This window comes from Aulonocara sp. 'chitande type north' Nkhata Bay, linkage group LG23 (genome assembly GCF_057382095.1).
Source record: "Aulonocara sp. 'chitande type north' Nkhata Bay isolate Kocher_YH1m ecotype deep benthic linkage group LG23, A_spYH_male_GT1.1, whole genome shotgun sequence".
NCBI lineage: Eukaryota > Metazoa > Chordata > Actinopteri > Cichliformes > Cichlidae > Aulonocara > Aulonocara sp. 'chitande type north' Nkhata Bay.
The window spans coordinates 6,392,622-6,406,821 of NC_141365.1; the positions used below are offsets into that span (position 1 = coordinate 6,392,622).

Here is a 14,200-nt window from a genome sequence, read left to right on the forward strand (position 1 = left end):
AATATTGTACATAAAATGCTCGTAGAGTGAGCAGCGGCAATTAAAGAACCTCAAGTGGGAAACACTGCGCGTTCTGTGTTGCTGTAGGGTGTGTGTATGTGTGTGTAAGTGGGGGGAGTTGTGATTAAAGCCTCCACCAGATGGACCACAGCGGTCGCCCTGTGAGCATGGCTGTACCCCGACCAGGATCAAACGCAAAACGGGCTGCCATCCTCACAGCCCCAGAGCCCACCAATAAATCCCCATGATCCACTGACCCACCACACTACGGCTTCATTTTACACATACAGTTTATACTAGAGAGCACAACATCAACAGAAAGAGTGCAGCTCGGCGTCCTAATGATTGCCCCTCATCTTTTACTTCAACTATATGCAAATACGGATCTTTACATTATCTATACATCTACAGCTAGCGGAAACTTTATGATTACTGAGAGAGCCTGCTGAAGTTGAATGTCACCCCAAGCTGTGGACCACTCTGTTGTCCAAATGGACACTAATCCACCAGAGTCCTGTTGAGAATACACTCTCGGTGCCAGAACACATGCCAGACTCAACAGCAAATGCATAGCTAAGCCTTTCTGGGCACCTACACAAGCCATCTCTCATTTGTGTTCCGTTACAACCTCAAAGACCATTATGACCATCATCTCTTTCATATAAAAGGGAGGGGCGATCACAGTGCTGGCTTAATAGGTTCGGTTTATATGCATTCATGTGTAGATTTGGTGTATTTATATATATTTCCTGATATTTTCACGCATTAGAAAAAAGAAGAAGTAGAAAAACAGCAGGGATTTTGAATTAAAACAACAAACGAGGACTGTAAGAGTGCAGAGTTTACATAGTGGCTGAACAAGCACACACCCTCAGATAGAGACAGCGCTTTCAAACAGCCCCCTGTCACATCTCTGCAGCTTGCAAAGCTCCAGCCATACCAAACAGCTTTGAGTTAAAGTTGAAGAAAGTGGCTGTGACAAATGCAGCACAGCCTTGTTCCGGGATCAGCGTGAAGAATTCATTTCTGATCTAAGGAGTTTCTACGAGGGAGAGTGACACAGGCAGGGGTTAAGCTGACTGCGTATCATGCCCAGTGACACGGAGAGAAGAGGATGTAGGAGGAAAGCACCAACTAGATTAGCTCAATTTCACCAAAGAGGGGAAAAAAAGCCTTTAATGTGATGTACATTTAGTTAACATCCGCCATTCGAGGGATCCTCTTTCTGTCTCAGGTTACCGTGAGTTAACAGATTTGTAAATGGCAGGCCAGTGTGGGATTTACTCATTAGTTTTTCCAAGGAAAAAGATCATTCAAAATGAAAATTTACACGAGCAACATCAGAAACAAGGCATTCAGAGCACAGGGCTGTAACTCGTTTCGATTTGGTTACTTTGGAACGCAGGATAAGTGCTTGATTTTTACAGCAGGTTTGAGATTTGTAATATTTGTTCACTTTGTACTCTTGTACATTTATCCCTTTTCTTCCAAAATAATTTAACATCATGTGCCCTTGGTCACTTAAATAAGATGCCATTGTGTTGATTCTGTTTATCCTGCTTATAGACACGGGTTTTGTGGTAGGACTATGTCCAGCTGCTGTAATCCATTACTAAACTGCCAGAGCACTGTAGCCCAGTGGGGCCTGCTTTTGAGGAGAAAGAAAAGAGGTGATTTGACTGATGATGTAGGCACACCGCGCATCTGTGACTTACCAAGCATCAGCCAAATAGTGTGTACGATTTCTTCATGAAAGTAAACCTTCTCGTCTTAAAAATGAAACCAAGCAACAAAAGTCAGCAGAGTCCAAACTGCCCATTGTTGTCCAGAAACAGACATGTTATCGTGTTAATAGCGGTCTGGCAGCTAGACCCGGCGATGCTGATTTTGTCACTGAAGATAGGCAAGCTGAAGGCTGTGATTCTCATTTGTTGATTGTTACCGGCAGAGGGTGGACACCTGCCAGGAAAGAGGCAGTCATCAGTCTGAGTAGCACAGCAAGATGCTTCTACTGCCAGAACTTCAATAGAGCAACTAAATCTATCCTTCAAGGGCAAATCAAAAAGATCCTAAGTGAACCACGGCACACCGAGGAGGGTGCGCTGAGCTATTAAATGTATTAGGCTGTTTTACTGCGTCGACTGCTGTGAATTATGGGATGTTTTTAAACCGAAATTAACAAGGCCTGATAAGTATTTTATTATTCTCCACGGGTCTGTTAAAATACCGTTTTGTCCTCAATTACTGTGTTTTGCCATACTGCGATAATTCAGGTTCGTACTGTTTTCTGTCGGAAGACGAGTTTTTCCTTCCAAACACAAGTTTTCCTTCTCTTGTTAATTATCAAGGTATTTTCTTCCAGCACTTTGAGGTAACACCTCAACTGGCAGCTTCACTTCTCTCCCTTTAAATAGAAGCCTTATTATGTAGAGTGAAACATAGGACAGGTGTTGAAACACTGCGTGTGACAGTTAACAAGACTCAAACCGAGAGCACCCACAATTATCACTGTCTGCACACTGCATACTCAAACCGAACCTGCTATACGGCGTACGCTATTCTTCACCTGCTCTTTCGCACTTGTTACCAGAACGCTAGGTGTTGGCTGCTTCCAGAGTATAATGTGTAAGCACAGCTTTAGTATGTGTAATTGTGCAAACCTCTCCCATTGCGCGTACACAAACAGATCCTTCTGGGTGTGGCAGAGATGTAGCGTCTTGAGTTTGTGCAGGAAAATCAGAATGAGTAAAAGAGTAAGTGGAACTACGCAGTCTGCAGTTAATCCATTAAGGTCTGTGACTAGGAGGGGTTTAGGGAGGAGAAGCTGGGCTGAAGAGAGGGCAGGAAGAGTTCATGACAATTAGCCAGCTCTCTGCTTTCAGAATTAGCAGGTTGGAAGCACAGGATGAAAATACTTCTGAGGTGCAGGCCTTACATCTCCAGCTGTACAACAGAGACTGTGTGAGAGTGTGACACGCTCCATGAATAAAATTTTTGTGTATGCCTAGAATCAGCTGTCCTTTTTGTGTGTGTTTATGGATAAGAGCCAGAGCCAATAAGTGAGATGGGGCTTCACATTGCTGACAGTGTGGCTGGCCCTGCTGGGTTATAGCCACAAAAGCTTTTTAACTTTCAAAATGTTGCAAAAGGAAAGAAATATCATTTATCTGCTTAAAAACGATTTAGCGATCAGTCATCATCTAAAAGGCCAAATAATGCATCCAATCAAAACTAGGCACTTTTTGTGCAAAGTATGACAAAATGAAAATGCAATTAAGAAGAGTAGCCCGTTTAGTTATTAGCATTAATTGCTTTTTTAAATTAATCCAGTGCGCTAGACATAAACTGTACATAAAGACAGGCCAGATCCACGAGATAATGAGCTGTACTGTAATATACAATCTGGAGAGTATCTCAACATGAATGCCCTTGATAGAGTATCTTAACCACTCCCCCCATCTGTCCACGCACAATATTATAATGCTCAGTGTATGTCCTTTAGTATGGCAGCAACATGGCTCCGTCTTTGATATGCGTCTGTGTACAGAACCTGCACGCACTCCATAACACCGCGCACGGGAAAGAACAGATTGTGTTTATAGCTGGTAGTCACTTTCATTGCCTTTTAAAATCATTGTCCTGTAGCGCAATCTAGCAAAATGACACACAAAGCAAGACAACTGCGAGGGACTATTTTCACTTTCAAATCATATTCTCATTTAGAGAAAAGGTTATTTGGTTTATATTACAGTGGAGAGAAAAACAACCTCCAAACACTGTCTATTATGAAATAAGAAAATTATCACCCACTTTATTTTACTGCTTCTACACACTGGCAGTTAAAAGTTGACAAAACACATAGACAAAATTAAAAAAAAAAAAATAGGCGTGATTTGTATGCAAGTCACTGCCATAGATTTGACTTTCTACTCCTTACAGTAGGGAATTAAAATGCAACAATAAAAACACAGTTTGGTCAAGAATATTAAAGGCTGTTGGGTGGAGAATGTCTTTTCCTGGGTCCTACCCAAAGCCTTTATTAAACTCAAAGGTCAGCGCAGGAGGATAAAAGATGGATAGAAGACGGAGGGTTTGTTGCCTGTACTATTCAGCTGCAAATTTTGCTTCTCTCTGCTCTGTGGCAGAAAAGATAAAAAGCACATCACAAAGGAAGAGAGACAGAGATGCACTTCTATTTTAATCCATTTTCATTGTGCTTCATTCTACATTACTCTGCCTCTCTTATGTTATGTACCGTGTGATCAGTACAAATCTCCAGACTGCAAGTGCCAGCATATTTTTTTATTCTATCTGAAACAATAGCGAGCTTGTTCAGCCCATCTTTCCCCCTTGTGCACGTGCATGTCTACTGCTCCGACCTAATGGAAGGCGTAGTAAGGTTTCTCATTAGTATGTCAGCCACATGGCTTGGTTAGCTAGCTAGTTGTAGCTAAACAGACAGGTGGACGTTAGGGAAGAAGCAGAGAAACTGGGAAGCTTTAGTTCAGTCCTAACACATTTTTTCCCCCTGTTTTTTTAACAGTGTTTTTTTTTTCCCACTGTGTTCATTTGGGAGCTAATTTGTCAACCTACTTGAGTGTATGGTTGAAAATCCCAATTTAAAATTGTATAAATACACATAGTGTTATTTCAGGTGTCAAGGTAGTTATTGTGTGTATAGTGCGTCCCCTGTGTTTTTACAGTAGATTATATATGTAGAATATGGCCCTTTCATGTGTTGCAGAGGTTGTAATTTAGTTTCAGACACAAAAAACTCACACTCAAGTGATTTTCAGTAGATGGTTAGCTTTAAGACCTGAAAATAATAACCCGTGCTGTTATTCTCAAATGCTTTGACATGTCAAAAAGTAGTGCCAGGTGGTCCAGTGGGACTGTAGGTCCCTTGTTGATTAAACAACTGCTTACCACTATTTTTCGAATAAACGTTGTATTTAATCAGTGGCTAGAGACTTGTAACTAACCATTACCATTTTTTAATACTAAACACAATCAATAAAAGCAATTTGCTTTCAAACTTTTCAGATTACATATGTATATTATACTGGAGTCTTGTATCAGGATATATTTTGAGCTGCAAGATGAGGAGATACCTCTCTTAGCTTAATGGATGTCCACTAGTTCCATTAGGTTTGCTGGGCCTCGCATAGCTGAAGGCTAGTTGAAACAAAACAGCAGGAGATTAAGAGTTGACAGCCTCTTATTGCTGCATAGAACACGTGGAAAAACAATATGATAATGTGCTGCGAAACTGATGATGTTTTGATCTCTTGGCAACCCGAGGATATAGCCACTGCGATATCAAATGAGGCTTTATGTTCATCTACAGCATAAGGTGTTTGAATGTGTTATAGAGCGGGAGCCAGAATATGTGTGCATGCGAATATATTATGTGTGCTAATAGGTATAGTAGGGTGTCAAGCAACATGTGTTTCCGTATTTGCATTCTGATTGTACGCATTCGTGTGTATGTGTGTGTTTGTATGTAGCCTGGTTTGAAGCTTCAGCCAAGAATTTCTGCCTGCAAGGTAACTGTGTTAAAGGGAAGCAAGAGCTCCCTCTTCTTGTCTGCCCGAGTTAGAGGCCAGGTGGACAAAATCAACCTGAGGCAGGTTTGGGGCTTGACAAAGACAGTTTAAGCTAGCTGCCCCCACCCATTAATATTCATTATTACTAAACTGTAATGAATATTACCATAATTGTCAAAGTAATTGGCAGTATCAGTAATTATGAATTTGATATGATAGCAGCATTTTGATTAAATATGCTCGCTCTTCAACACAGTAAACCAGGGATGTGTGCCCTGCTGCTTAATGGTTAGATTGTAGTTTGATTGTAGTTTGTAGGGGGGTTTTTTCTAAGAAGAGTAATTTGGAAGTTTTTTTGTTTTTTGGGGGTGGGGGGGTTGATGAGGCTGCAGTAAAATAACTGTAGAAGAACGGCTTCTGAGGAGGAGGGGGAGAGGTGTACACATGGCTTGACGACTGCGGCAATCATGCAAATAACCTTGCAGGCGCGCTCGTACTAACACACTCCTCCGTGCACGTGTTAGAGAGCGTGCAACTCGCGCATAATTATCAACAGTGAAGTAGTGCATATATGCGAACACGAAACCTCCTTAAAAAAGCTTCCCTGGCACCTGTCTTCCCGCGCGATGCTTCAATGCCATCCCGCGTCGTGGACCACAAGAGCCTGCCTCCCAGGCTCTCATCCGCGAGCGCACCGCCCCGTCCTCACCTCCGCAGCCAATGGGAGAAGACGCGCGAGATGACTGGACAATCCGTAAATGGCTTTTGGGGGAAAGGTAGACGGTGTTTGCTCGCCGCGAATCTTTTGCTTTCCTTCCTCTTGACGCGGTGTTTGTTTTGAGGGGAGTGCCTTTTTGTGTTTTTGCACTGGCCGAGGGCTTCCGGGGGCTTCCACACACACAGGCGCGCGCGCGGTTTTGCTTCTGTTTTGTTTTGGGGATTCCTTTTTTTCCTGTAGACTCACTACACCACGACCCCGGTTCATTTATCCCCTTTAAAAAACAAGCCGCTGCTCCTCTGTCCGACTCTCCTCCCTGACTTCGCCGGCTTTTATAGTACCGAGAACACCGACACCGACAGCCCGTCACAAGAATGGTCATGGTGAGTAGATGTCGTAGTACTCGCTTGTGTCTTTATTGTGCCACATGAGCTTTATTTCACTGTGACCATGTAGCCTATCGCAGCGGTAAGATAAATAAATAAATAATAACAATAACAATAATAAAATGTTAGGACAACATTTCTTTGAGCTTCTTACTTTAAAAAAATTAACAAAATTACAACAGTTACCCCGGCCGTTTAAAGACGTTTTTTCTCTTGCATTTCTTTGGGATGCACCTGCTTGGACAGGTGTGTGCAGACTTCCCGCGAGTTCGTGTTCGTGGTTTCGTTCTGTTATATTTGAAGCCGTCGTAGGTTTAAAGGGTCTAAATCGGCATTAAAGTAATCGAACATTATTTAAAACGTAAACTTTACTTTTGCGTGTGCGTAAGTGTCTGCGTGTGAAGTAGGGAGGCAGGGAGTGAGGGAGACAGCGATGGCCTGTATGCACACACAGTCGTATAAATGTACGGGGGATTTTAACATGCAACCCAGTAATAGCTAATTTATATACACAGTGCTGCGCAGGCATCCTATTACCATAGCGCCCGAGGCTGTAAGCGCTCTGCTCCGCGCTGCTCACTCAAGCACAGACAGACCTCAGCAGCGATTGATTGCTTTGCTGGGATTCAGAGAGCCTTTTCTCTGCCAAACCGGGCTGCGGCTGGCGTGTGCCGAGGAGGGCTCGGAGCCAGCCAGAGAGCGAAGGTGTTAACACTGATGGAGGGGAGGGGAGGCCGAGGGCTGACGGGCAAGCCGAGAAGCCAATCAGAGACTCTAAAAGAAAGTGAGTGGGCGTGGGCGGGCTCTGACCTTCCAGCTGAGCAGGCGAATGGGCAGGTGGTTGTGGGAAGGAGGGGAGGGTTGGTGGGGAGAGGGGGTGGGGGCAAGGAGGGAGGGTGGTAGGAGGGAGAGCCTTACTGCAGCCCAGCACTCACATCCATTCTGCTCTCAGCATCAGTGGAAGAAGGCGATGTTTGCTCCGTACACCTCCAGCACGCTGCTCTCTGCTCGCTGCTAAGACTCAGAATCAGGCAGAGAGGAAGAGTGCAGAGGAGAGGAAAAATAAGGAGACTGTGTCAGAGGAGAATAAGAGTTTTAAAAAGAGTAGGGGATTTTTCTTTTCTGAGGCGTTGCTGTAGCTGTTGTGTGAGGAGAGAGAGAACGTGAGACAACGGCCAGCATCTCCCAAATGGAGTGGAATGGGTTTAAGATGGTAAGGAAGGCTACGGGCAGCCTGCCACTATACTTGAATGTGCGATGATAACTGCTGGTTAATTTTGAGCATCCTATAGTGAGCTGAGTAGCTTGTAGTTGTAGATATACTGTCCACCCACAGTCAGTCAGAATTATTCTTCTTGCTCAGCGAGCACTGCGATACTGTTGAACTATTGTTGTGCAGAATGTTAAGTTCCTTCTTACGGGGACGAGGGCTACAGCGGGGGGTTACACTGTAGGTTCGTGGGCAGAATGAAAAAATGAGGGAGGCAGATGGAGGGACGGAGACGGATATCGGGCTAATGAGAAACGTGCGGAGGAAGGAAAAGAAGTAAGGAAATAGGGAAGGAAGGGTTAAAAGAGGGGAACAGCACCCATTTTATGTTGAAGTCAGGGCTGTGTAGGTGTCCCCTGTTTTTCCAGCCTTTGCACCACTCTGAAATATTTACCTGTGTATAGTGCTGCAGAGGTGGATCGCACATGGTTGAGGGTTAAATGTCTTTTTACATGGTAAGGAAACTGGACTTTTTTGTGGATTTGCCATTCATTTATGCAAAGTACTGCATGTAAGTTAAATGAGTAGCCATGTTATCTGTCACGCCGCTTGTATAGACAGTCCGAGGGTGTGCTGTCCATGTATTGTGCCAGATCTGAAGAAAAGATGGGAGTAGGTGTGTGAGTTACGCGCATGACTGGATTACAATAGATTATAATGTCGTGCATTCTTTCCCTCATTCTCAAGTTTTATGCCCCTTACGGCTATGTGTAAGTGCGTGCGCGAGCTCACTTGTCAGCACAGGAGTGATGATTACAAGCTGTTAAAGTATTCTGCTTTGCCTGCTCTCGCTGAATTTCACTTTAACATTGCATCCATTTACCCATTCATCCATCACATTCAAGCGACAGAGTGAGAGGTAGACTAATAAAACTAGCAGCCATTTTATTCCCAGTTGTTTTTTTACCTGTCAGAAACAGAAAGACAAAGTTGAGCCTCGTTGCCGATTCATCAATGCTATGACCGCAGAGTCATTATTATTAGTTAGCATCTATCTTTTTTCATAATGGTTCACTTGCCATCATCAAAGTGGACTGACTCACTTGGGCATTTCCACTAGGAACAACAGAAGCATTTGTCAGCAAGTACATTTTTTATTTGCGTTCACCGGCTAGTTTTCCTTCGGAATGTAATCAAAATGCTAATTGAAAGGAAGGCGACTCTTCCTTGGGTGCCGCAGCTACGGGCACTAGCTGGCATGCTGGCAGCCGTAGTGTAGCATGGGTGTAGAGGCCTGTATCACAGATAGAGTGGTGACGTAAGAAGACAAACGTAGGGGTGTGAGAGAAAGCGTGTGCAGCATTAAATTTGTAGATACAGACACAACTTAGTTTGGAAGAGGTGGACGCACAATGTGAAGATAAGATAAGATAAGATAAGATAAGATAACCTCTATTAGTCCCACACGTGGGAAATTTGTTTTGTCACAGCAGGAAGTGGACAGTGCAAAAGTTATGACGCAAAAATTAGAATACAATAAGAATAAATACAGTACACAGCTGTACAGAATAGAATAAAATAATATACTATATACAGTAGAATAAAATAGAATAAAAATATACAATAAGATAAAAATAGAATACGAATGCTATATACAACTGAGTAAAAATACAACGATGCCAGAAAAGATTATTGCACTTAGTGTTATTGCACATGTATGGATGTGTGTGCTTGATCAGTTAAAGTCTTTATTATGGAGTCTGACAGCAGTGGGGAGGAAAGACCTGCGAAATCTCTCCGTCCCACACCGTGGGTGCCGCAGTCTCCCACTGAAGGAGCTGCTCAGTGCTGTCACAGTCTGCTGCATGGGGTGGGAGACGTTGTCCAACAGGGATGACAGCTTAGCCACCATTCTCCTGTCACTCACCACCTCCACTGGGTCCAGAGGGCATCCTAGAACAGAGCTGGCCCTTCGGATCACCCTGTTCAGTCTCTTCCTGTCCCCAGCAGAGATGCTGCCGCCCCAGCAGACCACGCCATAAAAGATAGCAGAAGCCACAACAGAGTCATAGAAGGTCTTCAGGAGTGGGCCCTCCACCCCAAACGACCTGAGACTCCGCAGCAAGTACAGCCTGCTCTGCCCTTTCCTGTAGAGGGCGTCTGAGTTATGAGTCCAGTCCAGTCTGTTGTTCAGATGAACACCAAGGTACCTGTAGCTGTCCACAGCCTCAATGTCCATACCCTGGATGTTCAGTGGTTGCAGTGGAGAATGCTTGTGCCTGCGGAAGTCTACCACCAGTTCCTTGGTTTTACTGGCGTTGATCTGGAGGTAGTTCAGCTGGCACCAGTCCACAAAGTCTTGGGTCAGTCCTCTGTACTCCTTGTCGTCCCCATCAGTGATGAGGCCGACTATTGCAGAGTCATCAGAGAACTTCTGCAGGAAGCACTGGGTGGAATTGTGGGAGAAGTCTGCAGTGTAGATGGTGAAGAGGAACGGAGCCAGAACCGTTCCCTGTGGGGCCCCCGTACTGCAGACGACCCTGTCCGACACACAGCCCTGAGTCCTCACATACTGTGGTCGGTCGGTGAGGTAGTCCAAAATCCAGGTAGTGAGGTGATGGTCCACTCCAGAGTTCTCCAGCTTGTCCTTTAGAACCGAGGGAAGAATGGTGTTGAAGGCCCTGGAGAAATCAAAGAACATGATTCTCACAGTGCTTCCAGCGGTCTCCAGGTGAGCGAGGGAACGATGTAGGAGGTGAATGACGGCATCATCCGCGCCAATGCCAGGCTGGTAGGCAAACTGAAGTGGGTCCAGTGATGAGCTTATTAGGCGCCGAAGCTGAGCCAGGACCAACCGCTCCAGGGTCTTCATCAGGTGGGATGTCAGAGCCACCGGCCTGTAGCTGTTGAGGTCCTTGGGGCGTGAAGTCTTTGGCACTGGTACAACACAGGAGGTTTTCCAGAGCTGTGGGACTCTTCCCAACCTCAGGCTCAGGTTGAAGAGGTGCTCCATCACCCCACACAGTTGGTCCGCGCAGGACCTGACGACCCTCGAGCTGATGCCATCTGGACCCGCTGCCTTCTTGCCATTAATCCTCCTCAGTTCCCTCCTAACCTGGGTGGTTGAGAGAGACAGGCTGGAGCCTTGTGTTGAGTGTGTATTGGATGCTGTTGTTGGGGGTGGGGGGGAGTGAGCAGGGTGAATAGAGGAGGTGTGAAGTGTCTGAGGTGTCAGAGGTGGAACAGCAGCAGTGGGGGTGGGTGAGTCTGCAGCCGATGTTGTAGACTGTCTCATGGTTGAATCAGATCTGTTGAAGAAATGATTCAGTTCATTTGCCCACCTCACGTCCCTCCCAGGCAGAGAGTTCTGCTGTTTGTGGCCTGAGATGGTTCTGAGGCCTCTCCAGACTTCACCAACGTTGTTTTGCTGAAGCTGGTTCTCCATCTTCTGCCTGTAGCTCTCCTTCCCATTCCTTATCAGTCCCCTCAACTCTCTCTGCACCCTTTTCAACTCCTCTTTGTCTTTGGATTTGAAGGCCCTCCTCTTCTGCTTGAGGACGGTTTTAATTTCTGGGGTAATCCAAGGTTTGTTGTTGGAGAAACACCGTACGGTCCTGGTAGGTACGGTGTTATCCACACAGAAATTAATATAGTCAGTAATGCAAGGACCAGTGAGAGAGCGGGTGACAAAGTGGAATATTCATTAGTATTGGAGGTATTAGATGAGTGTGCATCCATGAAGCCTCCTGATGCGAACCAGTGGGGGACCTGCTCTAGAGACAGGCCATCATTTTACAAAAATACACACAGATACACACAAATGCGCAGTGGCTCTATTACCCCGAGGCAGAACACCACAAGCTCGAAGGTTACACATCAATGCTAATAGGGCGGGGTGTATGAGGAATTTATTAGCTACAGTGCACTGACCATGTGCTCGGGATTTAAATGTAACTGAAGATCAAAGACCTGAGACACGAACAGATGGGTGTACGAGTATGTAGCATGTAAGGTTTTTGAAGGAACAATAAAAGTGATTTGCAGACACAGAGGAAAAATATGTGGATGATAAGTTCACAAATACAGAACTAGAGCTACACAGACAATAAAGAAACACTGCTTCATCAGTTCAGTGACAGGTTAGCATGCGCTTCTGCACGACTGGTTCTGTGTGTTTGTGTTTGATTGCGTGTGTGCATCAGAGGGCCGACTGACACGTGTACAGATGGAGAGTGACATTGTTAAGTAGAGCCTCATTAGAGACCAAGCAAATACATAAAGCAAGAGGGGTGAAGTGGTTCGGACAGAGGAACAGCTGCCTCTTAATCTTCTTTCCAGTTGTCTTTACACAAACATCCGCTCTGACGGATTTAATGTGACCTTTAACTGTTCCTGGTGTTATCATGATCATAGCGGGGTTTAAACTTAGTCTTACACTATTACCAGATCCACAGATATTTTGCCTTTGTAACTATATTTAATTACAGATATTAATAATATTGATAGCAAAAAAAAATAAACTTCTTCTTCTTTTTATTTTCAAACTTATATGTTTTCATATTTCAACTCGGTGAAATAATTTGCTTCTATACTGAAAGTTGCCTCTTATTACAAAGCTGACAAACTGAGGCAGAACACTCGGACCTCTGATGTTTGTCACAGAATAACAAAATCCCCCAAAAACAGCCTCCTTTGACTTCCTTTAAACTCCTCTCCTGGGTCAGTGCTGATTTGCTGTTTGCTTTTAAGAGGATTTATCAAAACTAGCAGCTTGTAATTTATACTGAAGATAAAAAATAGACTTTTAGGTTTAAGTATTGTCCCTGGTTATGCATTGCTTGTCAGCACTAATTTCTCACCAAGTTTTATAAAGTTTACTTTAGACAAGGACAAATGCAAAATAAGCAGAAGGCCTATGGCGGTCTTCTGTTTGTCGTGTTAAGAGAGCACAGTTATGGCTGTGCTGCTGTTACTGTTGTTGATTCAGTTTTTACAGGCAGAGGTTTTTCACATCCACAGTAATTAGATGAAATGTCAAATGGTCACATTGTGTGCGTTGCGTGGTGTTGTTTATATACAGTATGTAGGTGTTACTGTGTCTCATACTGTGTGTGCCGCCTCTCTAGCTGTAGGTGTAAATGACCAGACCCATTCAGGCACATTAAAAAGGATTTATCAAAGCTGAGACATGTAGAGAGAAGTCAGCAAGGATAATGGCAACTTTAGTGCAGCGAGTCCAATAAAAACATCCTATAGAGAGTTTTCTCAGGAGACTTTTAGATAGATGTGATAGTGATGTGTGAACCAGAGAAAAGGAGTTTAACTATGTATGCATCTGTGCAGATTCTGCAGGAATTAATATTCCTGATTAAAATCTGATAGTTAAATATTTTAAGAAGGTGATGACCAAACAGGTCGTACACCTGAAAAGATACAATTACCCTCCCCTACACAAACACAAAAAAATTAAATCAGAATTACCCCAGACAAAATATTTATTATCCCTTGAGACTAACACATCCCATTTATGTATAAATATGTAGCTGGCTGACATTTCAAAAGTAAAGATTTGATTTGCATGTGACATAACAGTACTAAGATGCCAGGATATTTGGGTTTGCGCTTACTTTGAGCCAAGAGCTTGTGCCACTGCTGCAGCGTATTTTGCGTGACGACATTATGCAATCTATCAGCTTTTTGGTGGTACATCGAAAAATATTTTGTTGTCTTTAAATGTCTTTTCCACTTTTCTTTAAACAAAAGCTGGATGGAAGCAGTTAATGAGCCAAAAGCCTGTTTGAATAAGAAGCTGCTGTAACAATCTCTGTCCCAATTAGCACGCTTTGGTTTTTAAATATTCCTTTTGTGCGAAGCCTAAACACACATGAAGACTCACAAAACGGTCACGTTGAAAATTTAATAGGCTTCCACAGTGATTTCCTTCATTTATTTAAAATGTTTTTTTTCCCTCTCCTTTTTAAAAAAGCTAGAAATTTGAGAGGCATGGTGAGGCATTCTGCTGTGAGGGGAACAGCATTCACAAATACTAGACCTAATTCCTTTGGCAGCAGCTCAAACTGCTACAGACAGACACATAATCAGCTGGGGAGTGTTAGCGCCTCAGCCCACTAGCAAACACAGGACCGAGCCCTTGTTGTGCATCGCTGCTTTTCAGAATAAATATCCCGATGGAAAATACAGTGGGAGGAAAGAGGTATTCATGTGTATATGGCTCTTTGTTCAGTCAAAAATACAGAAAGAGAGAGGAACACTGGCTTTCCTAGCTACTTTACTGCTCGTTCTACTCGATCCACTCTCTCCCTCATCTTCTCTATGTCCC

At 44.0% G+C, this 14,200-nt stretch overlaps 1 protein-coding gene across 7 annotated transcripts in view; it reads left to right on the forward strand.

Annotated features, from left to right (window-relative positions):
• elavl4 (ELAV like neuron-specific RNA binding protein 4) overlaps window positions 1-14,200 on the forward strand; it is an 80,910-nt gene that overhangs the window by 12,644 nt on the left and 54,066 nt on the right. For 2 of the 7 annotated variants that reach the window (XM_086281547.1, XM_086281549.1), the window contains exon 1: window positions 7,583-7,863. The exons of 3 other annotated variants lie outside the window; for them this stretch is intronic. In XM_086281547.1, coding sequence (XP_086137673.1) covers window positions 7,840-7,863 — 24 coding nt within the window. In that variant the 5' untranslated portion in view covers window positions 7,583-7,839. Of the gene's footprint in view, window positions 1-6,006; window positions 6,648-7,582; window positions 7,864-14,200 lie in introns of those variants that run through there. 2 more of the 7 variants (XM_086281550.1, XM_086281548.1) reach the window with 2 other exon arrangements.